The 24,451-nt window shown below is 49.0% G+C and overlaps 2 protein-coding genes across 2 annotated transcripts in view; one reads left to right on the top strand and one right to left on the bottom strand.

Moving 5' to 3' along the window:
• cntrob (centrobin, centrosomal BRCA2 interacting protein) overlaps positions 1-13,570 on the bottom strand; it is a 39,270-nt gene extending 25,700 nt beyond the window's left edge. Inside the window, exons 1-5 of the mRNA XM_068023977.1 lie at positions 13,483-13,570; positions 11,039-11,783; positions 9,824-9,908; positions 9,186-9,291; positions 7,339-7,525 (exon numbers count right to left, since the gene is read on the bottom strand). Of these exons, the coding sequence (XP_067880078.1) occupies positions 7,339-7,525; positions 9,186-9,291; positions 9,824-9,908; positions 11,039-11,758 (1,098 nt within the window). The 5' untranslated portion in view covers positions 11,759-11,783; positions 13,483-13,570. The remainder of the gene's footprint in view (positions 1-7,338; positions 7,526-9,185; positions 9,292-9,823; positions 9,909-11,038; positions 11,784-13,482) is intronic.
• A 365-nt stretch (positions 13,571-13,935) lies between these two features.
• Positions 13,936-24,107, top strand: trappc1 (trafficking protein particle complex subunit 1). The gene is made up of 5 exons (XM_068023885.1): positions 13,936-14,002; positions 18,230-18,328; positions 20,294-20,364; positions 22,082-22,220; positions 23,663-24,107. Exons 2-5 carry the CDS (start codon positions 18,230-18,232, stop codon positions 23,789-23,791), a joined length of 438 nt encoding a protein of 145 aa, XP_067879986.1. The 5' UTR covers positions 13,936-14,002; the 3' UTR covers positions 23,792-24,107.
• The last annotated feature ends 344 nt before the right edge of the window (positions 24,108-24,451 follow it).

The raw sequence follows: 24,451 nt of genomic DNA, 5'->3' as shown, positions 1-24,451 counted from the left end.
AACCCTTCGATTAGATTCCAGTCTGTAACTCACTCCCAGGTGTCTGTTATTCTATATATAAACCCCCCGAACCTCTCGATTAGATTCCAGTCTGTAACTCTCTCCCGGGTATCTGTTATTCTATATATAAACCCCCGAACCCTTCGATTAGATTCCAGCCAGTAACTCACTCCCGGGTATCTGTTATTCTATATATAAACCCCCGAACCCAATCAATTATATTCCAGTCTGTAACTCACTCCCGGGTATCTGTTATTCCATATATAAACCCCCGAACCCCTCGATTAGATGCCAGTCTGTAACACACTCCCGGGTATCTGTTATTCTATATATAAAACCCCGAACCTCTCGATTAGATTCCAGTCTGTAACTCACTCCCGGGTATCTGTTATTCTACATATAAACCCCCGAACCCAATCAATTAGATTCCAGTCTGTAACTCACTCCCGGGTATCTGTTCCTCTATATATAAACCCCCGAACCCAATCAATTAGATTCCAGTCTGTAACTCACTCCCGGGTATCTGTTCCTCTATATATAAACCCCCGAACCCAATCAATTAGATTCCAGTCTGTAACTCACTCCCAGGTATTTGTTATTCTATATATAAACCCCCGAACCCAATCAATTAGATTCCAGTCTGTAACTCACTCCCGGGTATCTGTTCCTCTATATATAAACCCCCGAACCCAATCAATTAGATTCCAGTCTGTAACTCACTCCCGGGTATCTGTTCCTCTATATATAAACCCCCGAACCCAATCAATTAGATTCCAGTCTGTAACTCACTCCCAGGTATTTGTTATTCTATATATAAACCCCCGAACCTCTCGATTAGATTCCAGTCTGTAACACACTCCCGGGTATCTGTTATTCTATATATAAACCCCCGAACCTCTCGATTAGATTCCAGTCTGTAACTCACTCCCGGGTATCTGTTATTCTATATGTAAACCCCCGAACCCAATCAATTAGATTCCAGTCTGTAACTCACTCCCGGGTATCTGTTACTCTATATATAAACCCCCGAACCCCTCGATTAGATTCCAGTCTGTAACACACTCCCGGGTATCTGTTATTCTATATGTAAACCCCCGAACCCAATCAATTAGATTCCAGTCTGTAACTCACTCCCGGGTATCTGTTATTCTATATATAAACCCCCGAACCTCTCGATTAGATTCCAGTCTGTAACACACTCCCGGGTATCTGTTATTCTATATATAAACCCCCGAACCTCTCGATTAGATTCCAGTCTGTAACTCACTCCCGGGTATCTGTTATTCTATATATAAACCCCCCGATCCCCTCGATTAGATTCCAGTCTGTAACTCACTCCCGGGTATCTGTTATTCTATATATAAACCCCCGAACCCCTCGATTAGATTCCAGTCTGTAACTCACTCCCGGGTATCTGTTATTCTATATATAAACCCCCGAACCCCTCGATTAGATTCCAGTGTGTAACTCACTCCCGGGCATCTGTTATTCTATATATAAACCCCCGAACCCTTCGATTAGATTCCAGTCTGTAACTCACTCCCAGGTATCTGTTATTCTATATATAAACCCCCGAACCCCTCGATTAGATTCCAGTCTGTAACTCACTCCCGGGCATCTGTTATTCTATATATAAACCCCCGAACCCCTCGATTAGATTCCAGTCTGTAACTCACTCCCAGGTATCTGTTATTCTATATATAAACCCCCGAACCCTTCGATTAGATTCCAGTCTGTAACTCACTCCCAGGTATCTGTTATTCTATATATAAACCCCCGAACCCAATCAAATAGATTCCAGTCTGTAACTCACTCCCGGGTATCTGTTATTCTATATATAAACCCCCGAACCCTTCGATTAGATTCCAGCCAGTAACTCACTCCCGGGTATCTGTTATTCTATATATAAACCCCCGAACCCAATCAATTAGATTCCAGTCTGTAACTCACTCCCGGGTATCTGTTATTCTATATATAAATCCCCGAACCCAATCAATTAGATTCCAGTCTGTAACTCACTCCCGGGTATCTGTTATTCTATATCTAAACCCCCGAACCCCTCGATTAGATTCCAGTCTGTAACTCACTCCCAGGTATCTGTTATTCTATATATAAACCCCCGAACCCCTCGATTAGATTCCAGTCTGTAACTCTCTCCCGGGTATCTGTTATTCTATATATAAACCCCCGAACCCAATCAATTAGATTCCAGCCAGTAACTCACTCCCGGGTATCTGTTATTCTATATATAAACCCCCGAACCTCTCGATTAGATTCCAGTCTGTAACACACTCCCGGGTATCTGTTATTCTATATATAAACCCCCGAACCTCTCGATTAGATTCCAGTCTGTAACTCACTCCCGGGTATCTGTTATTCTATATATAAACCCCCCGATCCCCTCGATTAGATTCCAGTCTGTAACACACTCCCGGGTATCTGTTATTCTATATATAAACCCCCGAACCTCTCGATTAGATTCCAGTCTGTAACACACTCCCGGGTATCTGTTATTCTATATATAAACCCCCGAACCTCTCGATTAGATTCCAGTCTGTAACTCACTCCCGGGTATCTGTTATTCTATATATAAACCCCCCGATCCCCTCGATTAGATTCCAGTCTGTAACTCACTCCCGGGTATCTGTTATTCTATATATAAACCCCCGAACCTCTCGATTAGATTCCAGTCTGTAACTCACTCCCGGGTATCTGTTATTCTATATATAAACCCCCGAACCCCTCGATTAGATTCCAGTCTGTAACTCACTCCCGGGTATCTGTTATTCTATATATAAACCCCCGAACCCTTCGATTAGATTCCAGTCTGTAACTCACTCCCGGGTATCTGTTATTCTATATATAAACCCCCGAACCCTTCGATTAGATTCCAGCCAGTAACTCACTCCCAGGTATCTGTTATTCTATATATAAACCCCCGAACCCCTCGATTAGATTCCAGTCTGTAACTCACTCCCGGGTATCTGTTATTCTATATATAAACCCCCGAACCCTTCGATTAGATTCCAGCCAGTAACTCACTCCCAGGTATCTGTTATTCTATATATAAACCCCCGAACCCAATCAATTAGATTCCAGTCTGTAACTCACTCCCGGGTATCTGTTATTCTATATATAAACCCCCGAACCCCTCGATTAGATTCCAGTCTGTAACTCACTCCCAGGTATCTGTTATTCTATATATAAACCCCCGAACCCCTCGATTAGATTCCAGTCTGTAACTCACTCCCGGGTATCTGTTATTCTATATATAAACCCCCGAACCCCTCGATTAGATTCCAGTCTGTAACTCACTCCCGGGTATCTGTTATTCTATATATAAACCCCCGAACCCTTCGATTAGATTCCAGTCTGTAACTCACTCCCAGGTATCTGTTATTCTATATATAAACCCCCGAACCCCTCGATTAGATTCCAGTCTGTAACTCACTCCCGGGTATCTGTTATTCTATATATAAACCCCCGAACCCTTCGATTAGATTCCAGCCAGTAACTCACTCCCAGGTATCTGTTATTCTATATATAAACCCCCGAACCCAATCAATTAGATTCCAGTCTGTAACTCACTCCCGGGTATCTGTTATTCTATATATAAACCCCCGAACCCCTCGATTAGATTCCAGTCTGTAACTCACTCCCAGGTATCTGTTATTCTATATATAAACCCCCGAACCCCTCGATTAGATTCCAGTCTGTAACTCACTCCCGGGTATCTGTTATTCCATATATAAACCCCCGAACCCTTCGATTAGATTCCAGTCTGTAACTCTCTCCCGGGTATCTGTTATTCTATATATAAACCCCCGAACCCAATCAATTAGATTCCAGTCTGTAACTCACTCCCAGGTATCTGTTATTCTATATATAAACCGCCGAACCCCTCGATTCGATTCCAGTCTGTAACTCACTCCCAGGTATCTGTTATTCTATATATAAACCCCCGAACCCCTCGATTAGATTCCAGTCTGTAACTCACTCCCGGATATCTGTTATTCTATATATAAACCCCCGAACCCCTCGATTAGATTCCAGCCAGTAACTCACTCCCGGGTATCTGTTATTCTATATATAAACCCCCGAACCCCTCGATTAGATTCCAGCCAGTAACTCACTCCCGGGTATCTGTTATTCATGAATGCCAGGTCAGCAAAAGGTCAGACATCATTTTGGTTTGATGAAACAGCCTGAATCAAACAGAACTGATTTTACATTGATGATTACACAGAGCTCTTGTGCAGTCAGGCAGTGCTTATTTACACACAGGTATTCACACTTTCCTGGGGTGGGGTAAAGCTTAAAAGTCAGTCAAAAATGAAATAAAACAAAATACAAAGAAGTTCAAAGCCAGGATGCACACCTTAGGGAATGAGTGCATGGATTAAACAGTGAACTCCCCATGACCCTCGAACTAAGCCCAAGCTAAACATCCCAGGGTCACCGCAGGCGAGGTGACAGAAGCCAACCCTCGAGCTGCTTTTGGACTGACAGCAGATATTGAGGGGATGGTTCAGGTCTGCGTTGCAAAGAGGATTAGAGGATAGACTGGCTTTCTAAGTACAGCCGGCCGGCAAGGAAGCTGGGCCCCAAGCCGCTTAATGCCACATGAGCTTCTTTCAGGCAGTTCACGATTAACCAGCAAGGTCATAAAGCACAAAGAGAGCGACGCATGGAATCACCCCAGAACCAACGACGTTGGGTAAATTCCTGGTGGAGAAGGATCCGTGGTTGACAACAATTGGGGGTTAAAGAAAAGTGCAAAAGCCTTCACAATTTGTTTACAAAAGGAACACGGTGTTTTAAAACCTGCTTCACTCCCCAAGTTTTAACTACTCCGCTCAGTCACTCATGTACCGTCTTTCTCTGTTGCAGTGCACCACTGAATGATCCCAGTGGCTCGGTGACTAGAGGCAGCACGTGGTGTGACACTGAGCCACACGGACCAGGAATGCTCTCGGTTCTCCGGGTCTGTGCTGATTGAAAACCGATCTCAACCAGTTCAGCAACGGAATGTTACAATTAACTTCATATAGTATCACAAGTTCCAGCCAGAAAGGAGGCAATTGGGTAATTCTGTCAGTCACGCATCCTAGAAGTGATCGATTTTACGCACACAATTTGTAATGGGTAATTATCGTCCACGGACTGCATTTTGCTGGAGATGTAATCCTGCTTTTATTGGGGGAACTTTTCTGTAGCTTGGTTCACTGGTTCTGTTTGCTGCAGTTAAACAGACTCTGCCTGCTGGGAGAACAGGCTCTATTTGCTGCGAGTCCTGCCATAACTCCCAACTCTCTTCCAATTTCATGGCTGACTCAGTCAATACTTTCTGGGGAAAAGAAAACGACCCAGATTCACACTCCTGATTGGTACCTGAGGGAAAGTATTTGCGTGCAACTGTCAGGAAAAAGATAGGATCGGGTTCAACTCGGAAGATCAGACAGGACTAGGAACGAGAGGGGATTTATCCACTGGTGCAATAATCTGAAGAACAAGTTATAATTCAGTTTTATATCACCGTTCAACAGATCCAAAGGAAATTGGAGTATACATCACTTCAGCAAAGATGGTGGTGTTGTGCATTGCAGAGTAGCCTTTGTACTGCTCCCTGCCATCCCTCCCCCCACCACCAACTTAGTCTCAACACTGGCATTTACTCCCCACAGCATTCCTTTCAGCTCATCAAGGCTCCTTCAACAGCAACTTCCAAACCCGCGACTTCAATCACCTAGAAGGGTAGCAGATGCATGGGAACACCACCACCTGCAAGTTCCCCTCCAAGCCGCACATCATCCCAAGCTGGACATTTATCATCATTCCTTCACTGTCGCTGTGTCAAAATCCCGGAACTCCCTTCCTAACAGCACTGTGGGTGTACCTACCCCACATGGACTGCAGCAGTTCAATAAGGCGGCTCACCACCACCTTCTCAAGGGGCAATTAGAGATGGGCAATAAATGCTGACCTTGCCAGCAACACCCATATCCCATAAATTAATAAATGTAAAAAAAATACAAGATGCCCTCATCCAAACTCCCATTGCTGCATAAATGCCGATGAAAGCAAAGCAAAACACAGGATGGGTAATCGGGTTTGTGGCCACGGGAGGAGAAAATCTTCCTTAGACAAACATCACATTTCTGCAGCTTATCAAACGCCTGCAGGCCCCTGCTAATCTGACTAAATAGGCTTATGTGACTTATTACTAAAGGAGGTGCTCACATTATTTGGGCAGGGGGTCAGGGTTAGATAATCCTGCTCAGTAACCTGCGATGTTAATTCAGAGTAGGAGTGCTTTCTGAGCACAGAGGGAAAGGGCTAGGAAACACAAAGGGAGACAGCAACAGGAAACGGCGTAAAATTTTTGAGATAGTTTAATGCAGGAGTGTCACAGGCCACATGCAGCCCAGAACCTTGGCCCCCAAAAGCCCAGCAGCTCAGCCCCTGCATGTATTACACATTAGTTTGTCCTGGATGCATTTCGTGGGGCTGGAAAAGGCCTTTCTTAATGCAGTCCCTAGTTGGAGGAGAGATCCCAACTCAAGGCACCAAGGTCTGTTAGTCACAACGACTTGAAATCTATGCAGATTAATGGGAATCACCTTGGAGCAGCAACCCCCGATGAATCAATGCAACATTTTTACTCCATGTCTCACCGGCTTGTAACCTGCCTTGGTGCTACAGAAAACTGGGCTCAAATTCAGCTTGGACCTTTATTGTCGACAGAATGAGACCTTCCAATTAAAACTGCAATCAAATGGCACCTGTATTTGTTCAGAACACATTCAGAAATCCAAATGAAACCCTTCACTTGTCTTCAGTTACACCAGTACCATAAAGTCCCGTATACAGTGTGCAGTTACATACGACTCTCTACTTGGCAGAACAGTTGCGATAATTTGGACTAACTGCCCCAAACTATCGCGAAGTGCACAAAGACCGTCGATACATGGCAGATATTTCACTAGCACATCCCTTATTTTAAATCACTACACCATTGGCAGCCGTGCCTTTAACTGTCTGGGCCCTAAGCTCTGGAATTCCCTCCCGAAAACTCTCTTCCTTTAAAATGCTCCTTAAGACCTAACTTTTTGATCAAGTTTTTGGTCCCCTGTCCTCACAGCTTGTGCGACTCGATATCAGATTTTGTTTGCTAACATTGCTATGAAATGCCTCGAGACATTTTACTGCTTAAAACAGTGCTACAGAAAGGCAAGTTGTTGTTGTAGAGAATTATGAGAAAGCAGAGCGGAACGGGTGGGTTTGGAGGACGGCCTTGAAAAGGTGGAAGGGTTGTTGTTGTCGGGCACCATTCCTTACCTTTCTCCTTGTGCGCTCTTTATCAAGGGTGTCCTTCAGGATCTGATACTCATAGAGGGAGGATTCGGCCGCTGGCCCTTCTCCTGTCCCTAGCCGCATGCGGGAATAGCGGGGGAAGAGAGCAGCTTCATCCAATCCCAGGAGGGGCATCGGAGGGGACACGGAAATCTCCTGGAACGGTTTGGCGCTGAAATGATGAAGGAAGATGGGTCAAATGCATTGACTGAAACCCAGACAAAACAGTCAAAGAATTTGGATTTTTAAAAAAACAAGTTATAAAAGACATGCATGGCTCTCCCGTGCCCTTTTTGTTTATTCATTCATGGGACATTACCCTTGAGAAGGTGGTGGTGCACCGCCTACTTGAACCGCTGCAGTCTATGTGGTAATGGTACTGTCATTGTGAAATATTTTTTCATAGCAGTTTGATGGCTTGCTAGGCCATTTCAGAAAGCAGTTAAGGGTCAACCACATTGCTGTAAGTCTGGAGTCACATGTAGGCCAGACCAGGTAAAGACAGCAGATTTCCTTCCCTAAAGGACACTGATGAACCAGATGGGTTTTGTACAACAATCCCATAGCTTCACGACCACCATTACTGACTGATACTCACTTTTTCAGTTCAGATTGATTTAATTAACTGATTCAAATTCACACACTGCCAGTGGAGGGACATGAATTCATGTCTCCATATTAATCTGGGCCTCTGGATTACTTGTCTGAACGCAAAATACTGCAGATGCTGGAAATCTGAAATAGTGAGATTCTGAAAGGTCACAGACCTGAAACGTTAACACTGCTTCTCTCTCCACAGATGCTGCCAGACCTGCTGAGTATTTCCAGCACTTTCTGTTTTTATTACCTTTGGATTACTTGTCTGGTAACAAAATCACTAGGCTACTGTACCCACAGTTGCTCCTGGGCAATACTGGGCCTTAAACATATAAGTGACGTCAGTTGTTAACTTAGCCTGACTCTTTTAAAGGTCGCTACATATAAACTCCCTGTGCAGTTAAGTGGTATAAAGATAGGTCACTGGGTCAATTAGTTAGTTATTGTTGGAAGTTACCCTTGGGTTGGCAGCTCCCCTCATTTACGCAACCCACCCTTGCTCACCAGGAATTAAGCCGAGACAGTCCAACTCGTTTCATACTGGGCCCTTAGCCTGTGCTGCCACACTGCACTCAGTGATAGAACTCTCATCTCTGAGTGGGTTCAAGTCCCCACTTCAGATACTTGAGCACCTCATTCAAGCCAACACTCCCTCTGCCAGTACTGAAAGAGTGTGGCACTGTCAATAGTACCATCTTGCAATTGAGAGGTTAAACCTGGACCCCTGTCTGCCCTGTCAAAGATCCCACGGTGCTATTTGGAAGAGGAGCAGGGATGTTCTCCTGTTCAATATTTATCCCACAACCCAACATTAAAAAAAAAGAGATAATCTGGTCATTATCGCATTGCTGTTTGTAGAAGCTTGCTGTGCGCAAACTGGTTGCCATGTTCCCTACAATACCACAATAACTACTTTTCAAAAAGTACTTCATTGGCTGTAAAACACTTTGGGACATCCTGAGGTTATGAAAATCGCTACAGAAATGCAAACTGTGTTTGCGACACCAAGTCCCCAGCTGCCTCCTCATTTCCCCCTTTCCCAGAAAGGAAATATCAGGACTTTTGTTCAGCTTCTCTCCCTCTGATGGACCAACCGTGGTCATTGGATGGAAGGTGGGAGTCACAGATGAAAACATTGGTTAGCCAAGAACACTGGAGCAGTAGCTTGCAGCATTACCAAGCAACCAATCCCTCCCAAAATAAAAGATATTTACTTACAAACACCCTTCACCCACCTGAGCAAGGTGCTGGTGCAGTCACTCTCAAATGAGTCGTTATCCCTTTGCTCCTCAGCTGCCTTTGGCACCAGCGTTGGAGAAGTTGGATTGACAGCAGCATCCCCTGTAGGGAGGGAACGTGAAGCCAGATGATACCTGGGTTAATTTGCAATTCAATTTGTACACTATTTCCCCCTGGTCAGCTTCCCTTTAGTCAGGGGCTTCCATCAGAAGCAAGGGAGACGGGGAACTTCCACAAAGCGGTTCCTAATACCTCTTGCTTATTTTTGCCACAGGGACGTGTCTGGCCTCCACTCAACAGCTCTCCACAGCGATTGGCAGTTAATGCGAATAGCACGCGATATATGTATGGACAGTTAGAGGCGTGTACCAGTCCCTGCCTCTTCTGCGAGCCCTACAAATGCCAATCCAAACTGTTGAAAAATGAGCTGCTAATGGGAGTAACCAATTCCCCACCCACCCCAATCTGGAAGGCACTGGCTTCTTGCTGTAGCCCCTTGGAAGGAAAGTGGAAAAGCAAACGCATCACGGCACAAACCCATCCAAGGCAGGATAGTATTTTCCCGCTGCAGCTTTTACTCTGTGCCTACCCTCCCTTTAAGCATCAGCCTGTGAGGGCACGGCCGGATACTCACTGTCGGTGAGCTCCTGAGAGAATTTCAACATGCTGTGTAGGTGGGACCTCACTGACTCCATTTCCGAGATGTGCCTGGATCCAATCTGCAAGGAACAATAGACAGAGAGAACAAAGAGTGTTAACCTCGCACTCCCCTTTCAAAGGGCAGTGTAGTGGTTATGCTACTGGACTAGTAATCCTGAGGCCTGGTCTCAGAGGCCCCACCAGTGTAGTGAGAAACTGATAAAAAGTTGTTAAAAAAAAAAAGTGAGCTGAAGGGGTCAGACTGTCATCAAAACTCAACTGGCTCATTGATTCCTTCAGGGAAGGGAAGGATATCTATCATCCTTACCCGGTGTTGGCCCATAGGCGACGCCAGTCTTACACCAACATGACTGACTTTTAACTACCCCCTGAAGTGGCTGAGCAAGCCCCTCAACTGAACAGGGTAACTAGGGATGGGCAATAAATGCAGCCTTGCCAGTGACACCCACATCCGGAGAATGGGTAATAAAAAGTATGACTGGACAAGAGCAGAAAGAGCCCAATGTGGACCCCCATTAAAGTAGGAGCTGATTCTCCTTGGCGTTGGGTTAGTACACGTGATTATTTATATGGCTATCCTCCTGCAAGTGCAGTGATGAAGCCCAGGGACACACGGTGTACAGGTGCGAAACCAGCAGGACTCAAATTGACTGATTGCAGCATTTTCACTCCAGCTGGGATCGTTCTATGCAAGACTGCACCACTCAGACAAGGAATTGCTTTACACCCATCATGTCACAGGACACTGCGTAGCGTCAAATCACTCGTCCCGTTTATGGTTACACATTTGGAGGTCCCCAAACCTTAGGATTACCCAGCTGAAACTAAGCTCTTTGGGTTTAGGTACATAGAAGTTAGAGTACAGAAACAGGCCATTCAGCCCAACAGATCCGTGCTGGTTTGCGATCCACGCATCTCCTCCCACCCTATACTTCATCTCATCCCATCAACATATCCTATTCCTTTCTCCTTCATGTGTCTATCCAGCTTCCCCTTAAATACATCTATGTTATTGGCCTCAACCACTCCCTGTGCCCTCACAGGACAGCATGCACACTCTATGGCGGGAAATGGAGTTTGTTTGAAGTTAGTTTAGTCTGGAGACTCGCAAGGACATTGCTGAGTTTCTGTGCAGAATTGGTTGACGAGGAAAGCCTGACAGTAAGCTGCTGACGCGACGCAGAATTACCTTTGAACCATTGCTGGCTTCGACCCTCTTGGACAGTCTCTGGGTCATCTCCACACCAAGCTCTTCCAGGTCAGAGGGCGCCATTTGACCAGCTGAACCTGCGTCCTTGGCGAATTGGGCAGATTTTGGATGACGGGAGGCAGTGATTTCGGAAGCGCCCATGGGCACCACATTGTATGGGAGGCCTGGCCTGACACGACTCCTGCCACTTGCCCCCAGCTTGGACCCAAGTCCAGACGTGTGGTCAGGTGGTTGAATGCGGGACCGGGGTCCAGGGATTGAAGAATTGGACCCATCGCCGCGGACTGACTGCAGGCCAGGGCCATGCGTGCGTTCCGCTGCCTCTTTGGGGTTGGAGGTCTCGGCACGTTTCGACGAGGAGGAGGAGGAGGACGAGTGAGAGGAGCCAGAGGAGGAGTAGGCGCCACCCAGATCGCGGCTGGTCTGCAGCGAAGCATACAGCCTGGCCGTGACCTCAGACGAGGAGGTGAGGGTGGCGCAGGGGCTGGTAGGCAGGGAACGGACCACGGCAGTAGCAGCAGAGCGGTCAAAGCATGGCACGGCCGCAGCTGTGGCCCAGGCAGCACGCGGGCTGGCGGGGGCAGAACTGGGCGCGGACGCGGGCAGAGGCTCCACGTCGCTCATCAGGTCCTCAGGTCGGATCGGGGAATTCATTGCCTGGCAACAATCAATCGAAACCAAACGGGAACGGCTCCGCATCACAGGACAGTGTCACAATCCCAACCTACTGACAAAAAAACAAATTTGAAAAAGTTATTAAAGAAGGCAGTCACGAACGAGTATTAATTCATTTAAATTACCTGCCATGTGGCAAGACACACCTGTATTCAACAGGCATCAACCCCTCCTCACCCCCCTCCACCCATCCCCGTCCCCTCCTCTTCTCCCACCCCCTCCTCGCCCCCCCTCCACCCACCCCCGTCCCCTCCTCTTCTCCCACCCCCTCCTCGCCCCCCCTCCACCCACCCCCGTCCCCTCCTCTTCTCCCACCGCCTCCTCGCCCCCCCTCCACCCACCCCCGTCCCCTCCTCTTCTCCCACCGCCTCCTCACCCCCCTCCACCCATCCCCGTCCCCTCCTCTTCTCCCACCCCCTCCTCGCCCCCCTCCACCCACCCCCGTCCCCTCCTCTTCTCCCACCGCCTCCTCGCCCCCCTCCACCCACCCCCGTCCCCTCCTCTTCTCCCACCGCCTCCTCGCCCCCCTCCACCCATCCCCGTCCCCTCCTCTTCTCCCACCCCCTCCTCGCCCCCCTCCACCCACCCCCGTCCCCTCCTCTTCTCCCACCGCCTCCTCGCCCCCCTCCACCCACCCCCGTCCCCTCCTCTTGTCCCACCGCCTCCTCGCCCCCCTCCACCCACCCCCGTCCCCTCCTCTTGTCCCACCGCCTCCTCGCCCCCCTCCACCCACCCCCGTCCCCTCCTCTTGTCCCACCGCCTCCTCGCCCCCCTCCACCCACCCCCGTCCCCTCCTCTTCTCCCACCCCCGTCCCCTCCTCTTCTCCCACCGCCTCCTCACCCCCCTCCACCCATCCCCTCCTCACCCCCCTCCACCCATCCCCGTCCCCTCCTCTTGTCCCACCGCCTCCTCACCCCCCTCCACCTCCTCACCCCCCTCCACCCATCCCCGTCCCCTCCTCTTGTCCCACCGCCTCCTCGCCCCCCTCCACCCACCCCCGTCCCCTCCTCTTCTCCCATCCCCGTCCCCTCCTCTTGTCCCACCGCCTCCTCGCCCCCCTCCACCCATCCCCTCCTCACCCCCCTCCACCCATCCCCGTCCCCTCCTCTTGTCCCACCGCCTCCTCACCCCCCTCCACCCATCCCCTCCTCACCCCCCTCCACCCATCCCCGTCCCCTCCTCTTGTCCCACCGCCTCCTCGCCCCCCTCCACCCATCCCCGTCCCCTCCTCTTGTCCCACCGCCTCCTCACCCCCCTCCACCCATCCCCTCCTCACCCCCCTCCACCCATCCCCGTCCCCTCCTCTTGTCCCACCGCCTCCTCACCCCCCTCCACCCATCCCCTCCTCACCCCCCTCCACCCATCCCCGTCCCCTCCTCTTGTCCCACCGCCTCCTCACCCCCCTCCACCTCCTCACCCCCCTCCACCCATCCCCGTCCCCTCCTCTTGTCCCACCGCCTCCTCGCCCCCCTCCACCCACCCCCGTCCCCTCCTCTTCTCCCATCCCCGTCCCCTCCTCTTGTCCCACCGCCTCCTCGCCCCCCTCCACCCATCCCCTCCTCACCCCCCTCCACCCATCCCCGTCCCCTCCTCTTGTCCCACCGCCTCCTCACCCCCCTCCACCCATCCCCGTCCCCTCCTCTTGTCCCACCCCCTCCTCGCCCCCCTCCACCCATCCCCGTCCCCTCCTCTTGTCCCACCCCCTCCACCCACCCCCGTCCCCTCCACCCGCTCTGAGCTCTGTTACCGCCTGTCTCTCTCTTTTTTTCCGGTTTCTGGGGAATTTTTCTCAGTCCCGCGTTCGAAGCCGCCATAGCAACCGCTCTCCGGCGCGTCATCACCACAGCGCCCGCGTGCGGGCAAGGACCCCAACGGTTATGATCCAGCTGCCCCGTACGCTGCCTCACTTCCCCCCGCAAAAACTCACCGGCATCAAACAGCGGACAAAAAAACCCCTCCACAAACCAACACCTTCAAACACACGCACAGAAAGAAAGACCCCGGCGGTACTCATCAGGGCAACTGGGAAGTATTTTTTAAAGTATCTATATCGAGAGGGCATGATGAACCGCGGCGTCGCTCTTATTCTCGAGGCGTTTAGTCGGGGAGGGGGAGTCCGGTTAAATCAATTTATTTTTTTCATTAATTGGTGTAATTTATTCATAAATCCCGCGGCACACTGCGACTATTTGTAAGGAAGGCCCCCAAGCTGGGGTTGTCCAGCGCGCTGCCTGAGTCCCCGAGGTGGGGAGGAAGGAGAGGACGAGGTAGGTGGACGGGGAGAGGAGGTGGTTAAGTAGGGGGTTAGATAACCCTAGTGTGCTGTATGGAGCAGCCTGGGTGGCTGCAGATTGAGAGGGAAGGGATTGAGGGGCAAGAAAGATGCTGCATTTATATAGCAACTTTCACGTCCTCGGGAACCTCCTCCATCCCCGCCCCAAACACTTTATGGCCACTGCGTTGCTTTTAATGGAGAGTAGTTACTATTGTGCTACAGGAAAGTTAGTTAAAGGAACTGTATTTTAACCTGACTGCCTATCCCATTAGCCTGGTGTTCTCCCACCTGCCTATCCCATTAGCCCACTGCTAGCTGTTTGCATTGCTGTCACTCTATCCTGGGTCTCCCTTTACATCGCCCCGGCATCTGCGCTTAAGAATTCCAGCTGGAACCCATTTCTGACTTAGAATTCAATTTGTGTGCAATTTAATGCGTCTTTTACAGATGAGATTTGCTCTGATTTATTTTCAAGGTTGAGTGGAGAGAGGCAGACTGAGTCTCATTTTTTTAAAAATTCATTCATGGGATGTGGGCGTCGCTGGCCAGGCCAGCATTTATTGCCCATCCCTAATTGCCCTTGAGAAGGTAGTGGTGAGCCGCCTTCTTGAACCGCTGCAGTCCATGTGGGGTAGGTACACCCACAGTGCTGTTAGGAAGGGAGTTCCAGGATTTTGACCCAGTGACAGTGAAGGAACAGCGATATAATTCCAAGTCAGGATGGTGTGTGACTTGGAGGGAAACTTGCAGGTGGTGGTGTTCCCATGTGTGTGCTGCCCTCGTCCTTCTATTTGGTAGAGGTCGTGGGTTTGGAATGTGCTGTCCAAGGAGCCTTGGTGCATTGCTGCAGTGCATCTTGTAGCTGGTACACACTGCTGCCACTGTGCGTCGGTGGTGGAGGGAGTGAATGTTTGTTTGTAGATGGGGTGCCGATCAAGCGGGCTGCTTTGGCCTGGATGGTGTTGAGCTTCTTGAGTGTTGTTGGAGAGCATCCAGAGTATTCCATCACACTCCTTTCTTGTGCCTTGTAGATGGTGGACAGGCTTTGGGGAGTCAGGAGGTGAGTTACTCGCCTCAGGATTCCTAGCCTCTGACCTGCTCTTGTAGCCACGGTATTTATATAGCTACTGCAGTTCAGTTTCTGGTCAATGGTAGCCCCTCGGATGTTGATAGTGGGGGATTCAGCAATGGTAATGCCATTGAATGTCAAGGAGAGATGGTTAGATTCTCTCTTGTTGGAGATGGTCATTGCCCGGCACTTGTGTGGCGCGAATGTTACTTGACACTTATCAGCCCAAGCCTGGATATTGTCCAGGTCTTGCTGCATTTCTACACAGACTGCTTCAGTATCTGAGGAGTCACGAATGGTGCTGAACATTGTGCAATCATCAGCGAACATCCCCACTTCTGACCTTATGATTGAAGGAAGGTCATTGATGAAGCAGCTGAAGATGGTTGGGTCTAGGACACTACCCTGAGGAACTCCTGCAGTGATGTCCTGGAGCTCAGATGATTTTCCTGCAACAACCACAACCATCTTCCTTTGTGCTAGGTATGACTCCAGCCAGCGGAGGGTTTTCCCCCTGATTCTCATTGACCTCAGTTTTGCTAGGGCTCCTTGATGCCATACTCAGTCAAATGCTGTCTTGATGTTAAGGGCAATCACTCTCACCTCACATCTGGAGTTCAGCTCTTTTGTCCATGTTTGAACCAAGGCTGTAATGAGGTCAGGAGCTGAGTGGCCCTGGCGGAACCCAAACTGAGTGTCATTGAGCAGGTTGCTGCTAAGCAAGTGCCGCTTGATGGCACTGTTGATGACACCTTCCATCACTTTACTGATGATTGAGAGTAGGCTAATGGGGCGGTAGTTGGCCGGGTTGGATTTGTCCTGCTTTTTGTGTACAGGACATACCTGGGCAATTTTCCACATTGCAGGGTAGATGCCAGTGTTGTAGCTGTCCTGGAACAGCTTGGCTAGGGGCATGGCAAGTTCTGGAGTACAGGTCTTCAGTACAATTTCCGGAATATTGTCAGGGCTCATAGCTTTTGCAGTATCCAGTGCCTTCAGTCGTTTCTTGATATCACGTGGAGTGAATCGAATTGGCTGAAGTCTGGCATCTGTGATGCTGGGGACTTCAGGAGGAGGCCGAGATGGGTCATCAACTCGGCATTTCTGGCTGAAGATTGTTGCAAATGTTTCGGCCTTCTCTTTCGCACTGATGTGCTGGGCTCCCCCGTCATTGAGGATGGGGATATTTGTGGAGCCACCTCCTCCAGTTAGTTGTTTAATTGTCCACCACCATTCTAGGCTGGATGGGGCAGGACTGTAGAGCTTAGATCTGATCCGTTGGTTATGGGATCGCTTAGCTCTGTCTATCGCATGCTGCTTATGCAGTTTGGCATGCAAGTAGTCCTGGGTTGTAGCTTCACCAGGTTGACACCTCTTTTTGAGGTATGCCTGGTGCTGCTGCTGGCATGCCCTCCTGCACTCTTCATTGAACCAGGGTTGGTCTCCTGGCTTGATGGTAATGGTAGCATGGGGGATATGCCGGTCCATGAGGTTACAGATTATGGTTGAGTACAATTCTGCTGATGGCCCACAGCGCCTCATGAATGCCCAGTTTTGCATTGCTAGATCTGTTCGAAATCAATCCCATTTAGCACAGTGGTAGTGCCACACAACACGATGGACGGTATCCTCAATGTGAAGGCGGGATTTCGTCTCCACAAGGACTGTGCGGTGGTCACTCCTACCAATACTGTCATGGACAGATGCATCTGCGGCAGGCAGATTGGTGAGGACGAGGTCGAGTATGTTCTTCCCTCGTGTTGGTTCCCCCACCACCTGCCGCAGACCCAGTCTCGCAGCCATGTCCTTTAGGGCTCGGTCAGTAGTGGTGCTACCGAACCACTCTTGGTGATGGACATTGAAGTCCCCCACCCAGAGTACATTTTGTGCCCTTGCCACCCTCAGTGCTTCCTCCAAGTGGTGTTCAACATGGAGGATTACTGAGTCATCAGCTGAGGGAGGGCATTGGGTGGTAATCAGCAGGAGGTTACCTTGCCCATATTTGATCTGATGCCATGAGACTTCATGGGGTCCGGAGTCAATGTTGAGGGCTCCCAGGGCAACTCCCTCCCTACTGTATATCACTGTGCCACCACCTCTGCTGGGTCTGTCCTGCCGGTGGGACAGGACATACCCGGGGATGGTGATGGCAGTGTTTTAGAATTAGAACATTACAGCGCAGTACAGGCCTTTCGGCCCTCGATGTTGCGCCGACCTGTGAAACCATCTGACCTACACTATTCCATTTTCATCCATATGTCTATCCAATGACCACTTAAATGCCCTTAAAGTTGGCGAGTCTACTACTGTTGCAGGCAGGGCGTTCCACGCCCCTACTACTCTCTGAGTAAAGAAACTACCTCTGACATCTGTCCTATATCTTTCACCCCTCAACTTAAAGCTATGTCCCCTCGTGTTTGCCATCACCATGTGTCTGGGACATTGTCTGTAAGGTATGATTCCGTGAGTGTGACTATGTCAGGCTATTGCTTGACTAGTCTGTGGGACAGCTCTCCCAACTTTGGCACAAGCCCCCAGATGTTAGTAAGGAGGACTTTGCAGGATTGACAGGGCTGCGTTTGCTGTTGTCGTTTCCGGTGCCTAGGTCGATGCTGGGTGGTCCGTCCGGTTTCATTCCTTTTTATAGACTTTGTAGCGGTTAGATACAACTGAGTGACTTGCTAGGCTCATTTCAGAGGGCATGTAAGAATTAACCACATTGCTGTGGGTCTGGAGTCACATGTAGGTGGTGGCGTAGTGGTATTATCACCGGTCTCTGGGTTACTAGTCCGGTGATAATACCACTACGCCACCACCTACCTCATTGGGCAAGACTGCTCAGAAACTTAATTCAGGACAGTTTGATGTGTAGGAAAGGTAATGAGGTGAATCAAAAAGGAAATGTTAAGTTTTGATTGTAATGTGGAGATAATAGTTTCTAGGGACTGAATTAGAGGAGGTGCTGCTATGAGTCTACATTTTCAACTCTGAGGAGGCAGTGTGTGTATCTGGCATTGATGATCACTGGACATTGACAGATGAAAAAAGGAGTCCGTGTGTTTTAGAACCTGGCTAGCTGCTGTTATCCTGTAAAGCATCGTAAACCAAATTTGATTCTGTCTGCTGACTTTGTGCTATATTTCCTACTAGATGACAGTCCACAATCTGTACATCTTTGATCGGAACGGTGTCTGCCTCCATTATAGTGAGTGGAACCGGAAGAAACACGCAGGCATCTCGAGGGAGCAAGTGAGTAGTATACCTCAGATGGTCTCATTGTCTCACTGCTGTCCGTGGGAGCTTGCTGTGCACAAATTGCCTGCCGCGTTTCCTAAATTACTTCATTGGGGGTAAAGTGCTTTGGGACGTCCTGAGGTGCTATAAAAATGCAAGTGTCTTTTCTTCTCTTGGGTTGCCCCCTCCCCCATTGCTAAGATTCTGACTCTTGCCTATTGTACCACAGGCATTTGGCAATATTTTCTTCGTTCGTAGGATGGGGTGATGCTGGCGAGGCCACAGTTACTGCCCATCTCAAATTGCCCCAAGACAGTAGTGGTGGCCCTTCAGCCTGGCTCGTTGGCACTGATGGTGTCAGATGGGGAATTCTGGGATATTGGCCCAGAGTCAATGAAGAAACTGCGTCCAAGTTAGGATGGTATTCCCTCGACATTGCTGCTTTTCTCCTTGGTGGTGGAGGCCCCGGGGAGGCGGGTACTGTCTAGGTAACCTTTGCGAGTCCCTGCTTTGCATCTTGTAGATAGTAGACGCCATGGAGTGCCTATGGTGGAGGGGGTGGGTTTTGGATGTTGCATCTAGTGACAGGGCTGCCAAAGTGCCCCCACTCTCCTCCAAGCTGAGATCAATTAACTCAGCACTGGGATTGTTGTCCTTGGAGCAGAGACGGTTAAGTGGAGATTTAATAGAGGCATTCAAAATTTTGAGCGTTCTTGTTCGATTAGGTAAAGAGAAATGTTTCCACTGGCAGGAGGGTCGGTAACCAGAGGACACAGATTTCGTATAATTGGTAAAAGAACCAGAGGAGGAGATGAGAATTGTTTCACGCAGCGAGTTGTTGTGATCTGGAACGCGCTGCCTGAAAGGGCGGTGGAAGCAGATTCAATAGGGACTTTCAAAAGGGAATTGGAGAAAGACTTGAAAAGGAGAAGCGTGTGCAGGGCGATGGAGTCCATTTGGGGGAGCGTGACCAATCGGATAGCTATTTCAAAGAGCTGGCACAAGCACAATGGCCTGAATGGCCTCCATCCGTGCTGTGTGATCCCTGTGATGTTTGATTTCCGTCAAATTTTCATTGCAGTGACTGTTTAGTGTTGAATAGACTCTGCCAGCTGTGGCACATAGGATTGGCACCAGTGTCTCCTCTGCCAGGTCTCACCCTATTAACTGGCATGTCTCTGCTAAGCCTCTCCCCCCACCTCTCCGGTCATTTCTACCTCCCTTGTGCTCCCGTCCATTTCCCAGCCGGTCGCGTCTGAAAATGAACCGTGAGAATCTTAAAACTAACCACTGTCGCCTCTCGACATTTACAGATTGTGTTTACTTCTTTACCCAGAGAGTGGTGAGAATGTGGAACTCGGTACCACAGGGAATGGTTGAGGTGACTAGTGGAGCGGCATTTAAGGGGAAGCTGGATAAACACATGAGGGAGAAAGGATGGAGTGAGAAGCAGAAAGGGTGGGAGGAGGCTTGTGTGAAGCATAAACACCAGCATGGCCCAGTTGGGCCGAATGGCCTGTTTCTGTGCTGTAAATAATATGTAATATGCAATGTTCTGTGCTGTACATTGCATAATATTACACAGTGTTTGATGTGCTATTCATGCCAATCTCCCTCCAATATTAATTTGAATGAATTATGTTTGTGACAATCAGAATCTCCTTTGTCCTTTCTCTGTGACTCAGTTCTTATTTCAGGCTATAAATTAATTGTTACATTACTGTAGTTGGGGGAAGGAAGGCAGTATAACAGGCTTGGGTGAATCTCATACAAGAACACTTCATCAGTGATGTCCTTGCTGCATATCTTTAAGGAATCAGTACAAATGGGGTTGGAAAGTAACTATCAGAACGCCAATCTTCAAAAGTCTGACATTTATTTTGGGCAAAGTATTAGAAGGCATCCCGAAAGTGTGGATGGGGGGTGAGGTAGGTGATCTGTATATTTCTCTGAATGACCTGCTGTATCTGTGCCCTCCAGGAATATCAGCTGATGTACGGAATGCTGTTCTCCATCCGATCTTTTGTCAACAAGATGTCTCCTGTTGATTTGTATCCTTTGCTGCCACGTCCTGTAGCAAACCTGCCTGCATGTCCGATAGTTTGACATGCTACACGCTTGAAACGTTTCCGCTTGTTGCTGTCAATGTCAGGGCAGGTACATGACTGGGTAGGATACAGAGTAAAGATCCTTCTACACTGTCCCATCAAACACTCCCAGGAGAGGTACAGCACAAAAAATAAAAATGGGGTTAGATACAGAGCAAAGACAGGGCCCATTGTATTATTTAAAAAAAAAGAAAATGGGGTTAGATACGGAGTAAAGCTCCCTCTTTGTTGCCCTAATATGTTTTACCCTCAAGCTCAGAAGAGTGCCCTTTATTGAATCAGTGTGACATTTAAAAAAAAAAACGGGGTTAGATACAGAGTAAAGCTCCCTCTACACTGTCCCATCAACACTCCCAGGACAGGTACAGCACAGGGTTAGATACAGAGTAAAGCTCCCTCTACACTGTCCCCATCAAACACTCTCAGGACAGGTACAGCACAGGGTTAGATACAGAGTAAAGCTCCCTCTACACTGTCCCCATCAAACACTCCCAGGACAGGTACAGTACGGGGTTAGATACAGAGTAAAGCTCCCTCTACACTGTCCCCATCAAACACTCCCAGGACAGGTACAACACGGGGTTAGATACAGAGTAAAGCTCCCTCTACACTGTCCCCATCAAACACTCCCAGGACAGGTACAGCACAGGGTTAGATACAGAGTAAAGCTCCCTCTACACTGTCCCCATCAAACACTCTCAGGACAGGTACAGCACAGGGTTAGATACAGAGTAAAGCTCCCTCTACACTGTCCCCATCAAATGCTCCCAGGACAGGTACAGCACTGGGATTGGCTGGGCAATTGGAGCACTTCCCGCCTGCAATCAGGGGGAGCAGCTGCACCTGTGCTGCTGCAACTGCACAGTGGAGAGAGGTGAATGCAGAGTGGAGACTGCAGTAACTGGAGAGAGGTGAACGCAGAGTGGATTGAACCATCAAGGAAGGCTGCAATTTAGAAAAAAAAAGGTTTGATACAGAGGAAAGCTCCCATCAAATGGAGAGATTTGCTACAGATGTTGCTCTCCATTAGCAATATAAGGGTGCGGTGCTGGCTTAGTTTGTTGCTGGAACAGCTGCAGGGGCTGGGGCGGGTGATACTGCGTTACTGCGGCAAGTACCTCTCAGCTCTTGCAGTCTCCTGTTTCTTTCTCCTGTGTATCTGCTGTTCGGTTCCTCAACGTGTCTCCAAGTGTCAGCCTTGGCTCAGTGGGTAGCGCTCTGTCTCTCTCTGCTGAGTCAAAAGGTCCTGGGTTCAAGTCCCACTCCAAAGACTTGCGCACATGTTCAAGGCTGACACACCAGTGCCAGTACTGAGGGAGTGCTGCACTGTTGGAGGTGCCGAATTTCAGATGAGATGTTAAACGGAGGCCCTGTCTGTCCCCTCAGGTGGGTGGAGAAAATCCAAGGAAGAACAGAGGAGTTCTCCCCGTGTCCTGTGTAGCATTTATCCCTCAACTACAACATAAAAAAAATTATCTGACCATTTGCGTGTCGCTGTTTGGGGGAGCTTGCTGTGCACCATTTTGCTGCGGATTTCCTACATTACAACAGTGTCTACACTTCAAAGAGCACCTTATTGGCTGTGACGTGCTTTGGGACATCCTGTGGATGTGAAAGCGCTATAAAAATGCAAGTTCTTCTCTTTAACATATTCAAACAGTAGAGATGGTTTCCTGTCCTTTCAGACAAGCAAATACAAACTGCATTATTACGAGACGGCAACTGGCATTAAAATTGTCATGAACACAGACCTAGGGGTCGGAAACATCAGAGACGTTCTCAGTCAGATCTACAGTACAGTGAGTTCTTCTGAAATCCTCATCCACAAGTTCCTCGACCGCCTCGCTCCTCCCTATCACTGAAACCCGCTGTTCCCACAGTGATATTCCATCGGCCATCGCTGGTCTCCTTTACCACCGGTGTCAGCCATGGGTCAGTGGGTAGTGCCCTCTCACCTGAGTCAGGGGGTTGTGGTACAAACGCCACTCCAAAAGACTTGAGCACATAATCCTGGGCTGCACCGTCAGACATAAAAACAAGAAATACTGGGCAGGTCTGGCAGCATCTGTGGAGACAGAAGTAGCGATAACGTTTCAGCTCAGTGACCTTTCATTGGAACTCGGAGATGCTGTCTTTCGGTTGAGACGTTAGACCAGGGATTCCTCGGATGGGCGTAAAAGACCCCGTGGCCGCTGTTGGAAGAGGAACGGGGGAGTTTTCCCAGGATCCTGTCCAACGTTTGCCCCTTAGGCAACATCACTGAAACAGATGATCTGGCCATTATCACTTTTCTGTTTGTGGCAGCTTGCTATGTGCAAATTGGCTGCCATGTCTCCTACATCGGGGAAGACAGTGGCATTGGGGTAATGTCACTGGACTAGTAATCTAGAACTCAGGCTAATGGGCACATGGGTTCAAATCCCGCCGCAGTAGTTGGTGGAATTTAAATTCAATTCATTAATTAAAATCTGTAATTGAAAGCTAGTCTCAGTAATGGCGAGGCAAAACTATTATCGATTATTGTAAAAGTCCATCTGGTTCACTTTAAGGAAGGTAATCTGCCATCCTTACTTGGTCTGGCCTACATGTGATTCCAGACCCGAGTCCAATCTGACCTCGCCCAATAACGGCACGTGCTTACTTCCATCGGGTGGGTTGCTGAACAGTGATCGGGAAACCTGGCTGTATTTCCATCCCGCCCCGCAACACCTCTCAAAGCTGAATCTCTCGTTTTGTGACAGTGAGCCCAATATCAGCCCAACAGTTAACCTATCTCAGGCCATTACTTGTACTCGGGACCGCCCTGGTCAAGACTGACCCCTCGATTAGACAGGAGAATGTCCAATGAGGGCAGGATCAGAAGCGAATGTGATGCCCGCCCTGGTCAAACAGCCAGCTGATGCACACTCTCTGGGCTCGCCACTTGGAGGTGCTGGAGAGCAGCTACTACTGGTGGGGAAATAAACTGTTGCAAAGGGCCCTGTGAACGTGTGGTCCTGAGCACCACAGTGACAAACCTCTGTCTGCCCCGGCTTTGAAAATTGGATTTGCAATCATGAAATTGCCATTCATGTTCAAAGTCCTTGTTTTCTGGTTTTCTTTTACAGGGAGGGTTGCAAACCACAGTGTGAGTTACAGGCTGCAAACTAATCGAAGGGTTTAAGGGGTGGTTTATGTATAAAATAACATACCCAGGAGTGAGTTACAGGCTGGAATCTAATTGTCTTTTCTTATCTCTCAGATCTTTGTCGAGCTTGTGGTGAAGAACCCCCTGTGCAGTATGAATGAGCCCATTCAGAGCGAACTGTTCCGAACCAAACTAGACAGTTTTGTCCGTGGCCTGCCTTTCTTCTCTGCCCGAGCGGGCTGAATGCGGGTCCTGGCCCGATTAACGGCCACGGCAGTTTAGAAACGCTAAATAAACAAGCGTGAGAAACTGCATTGCTTCGACCGAGAGTCCCAAACAGAATCTGCACTGTCACATCTACTGCGTGCTGAATTTCCACTGTCTTTCTGACTCCAGAAGAATGTTTGTTTCTCCCACTTTCACCACCTTATGTTCTCAGCTATAACTATGGACTAACAATGGTTGGTGGAATGAAGCAAGTTGTTATTGATTTTGAATGAGAGAACTGTTTCTGCTAGTTGCCCCTTTTTAATTTATAAAATAAAACTGGCCAAAGGCATTTAAAGGGGAAGTGTATTTGTCCAAACTGGTGTGTTCCCCCTTGGGGCCAACTTTGTGCTTCTATCCTCCCGAGTGTGTCTATGTGCTGTAAGTTTGCGGGCGGCTATTTTGTGTTGAATTAGCCCGGGAGCAGTAAGTGGGAGCTGCAGGTTTGCCAGCTCGCGCTACAACCATGGCACAATTGTCCTGGCGTCTCAAGGAACATGAGAAATAGGAGAAGGCCATTCAGTACAATCGCAACTGATCTTTGACCTCATCTGCGCCTTCCCGCACTATCCCAATATCCCTTAGTATCCAAAATTCTATCAATCTCAGTCTTGAGTATACTCAACGACTGAGCAT

Source organism: Heterodontus francisci, chromosome 48 (assembly GCF_036365525.1).
Source record: "Heterodontus francisci isolate sHetFra1 chromosome 48, sHetFra1.hap1, whole genome shotgun sequence".
Taxonomy (NCBI): Eukaryota; Metazoa; Chordata; class Chondrichthyes; order Heterodontiformes; family Heterodontidae; genus Heterodontus; species Heterodontus francisci.
Note: the sequence above shows the minus strand (reverse complement) of the source record. Positions and strands in the feature narration are given on the sequence as shown.

Bases quoted from the DNA above. Each gene is read 5' to 3' on its own strand.
- trappc1 (XM_068023885.1), top strand. From the start codon at position 18,230: ATGACAGTCCACAATCTGTACATCTTTGATCGGAACGGTGTCTGCCTC. The intron at 18,329-20,293 runs GTGAGTAGTATA...TGTGCCCTCCAG, and splicing joins CAGGCATCTCGAGGGAGCAA to GAATATCAGCTGATGTACGG. The intron at 22,221-23,662 runs GTGAGTTCTTCT...CTTATCTCTCAG, and splicing joins TCAGTCAGATCTACAGTACA to ATCTTTGTCGAGCTTGTGGT.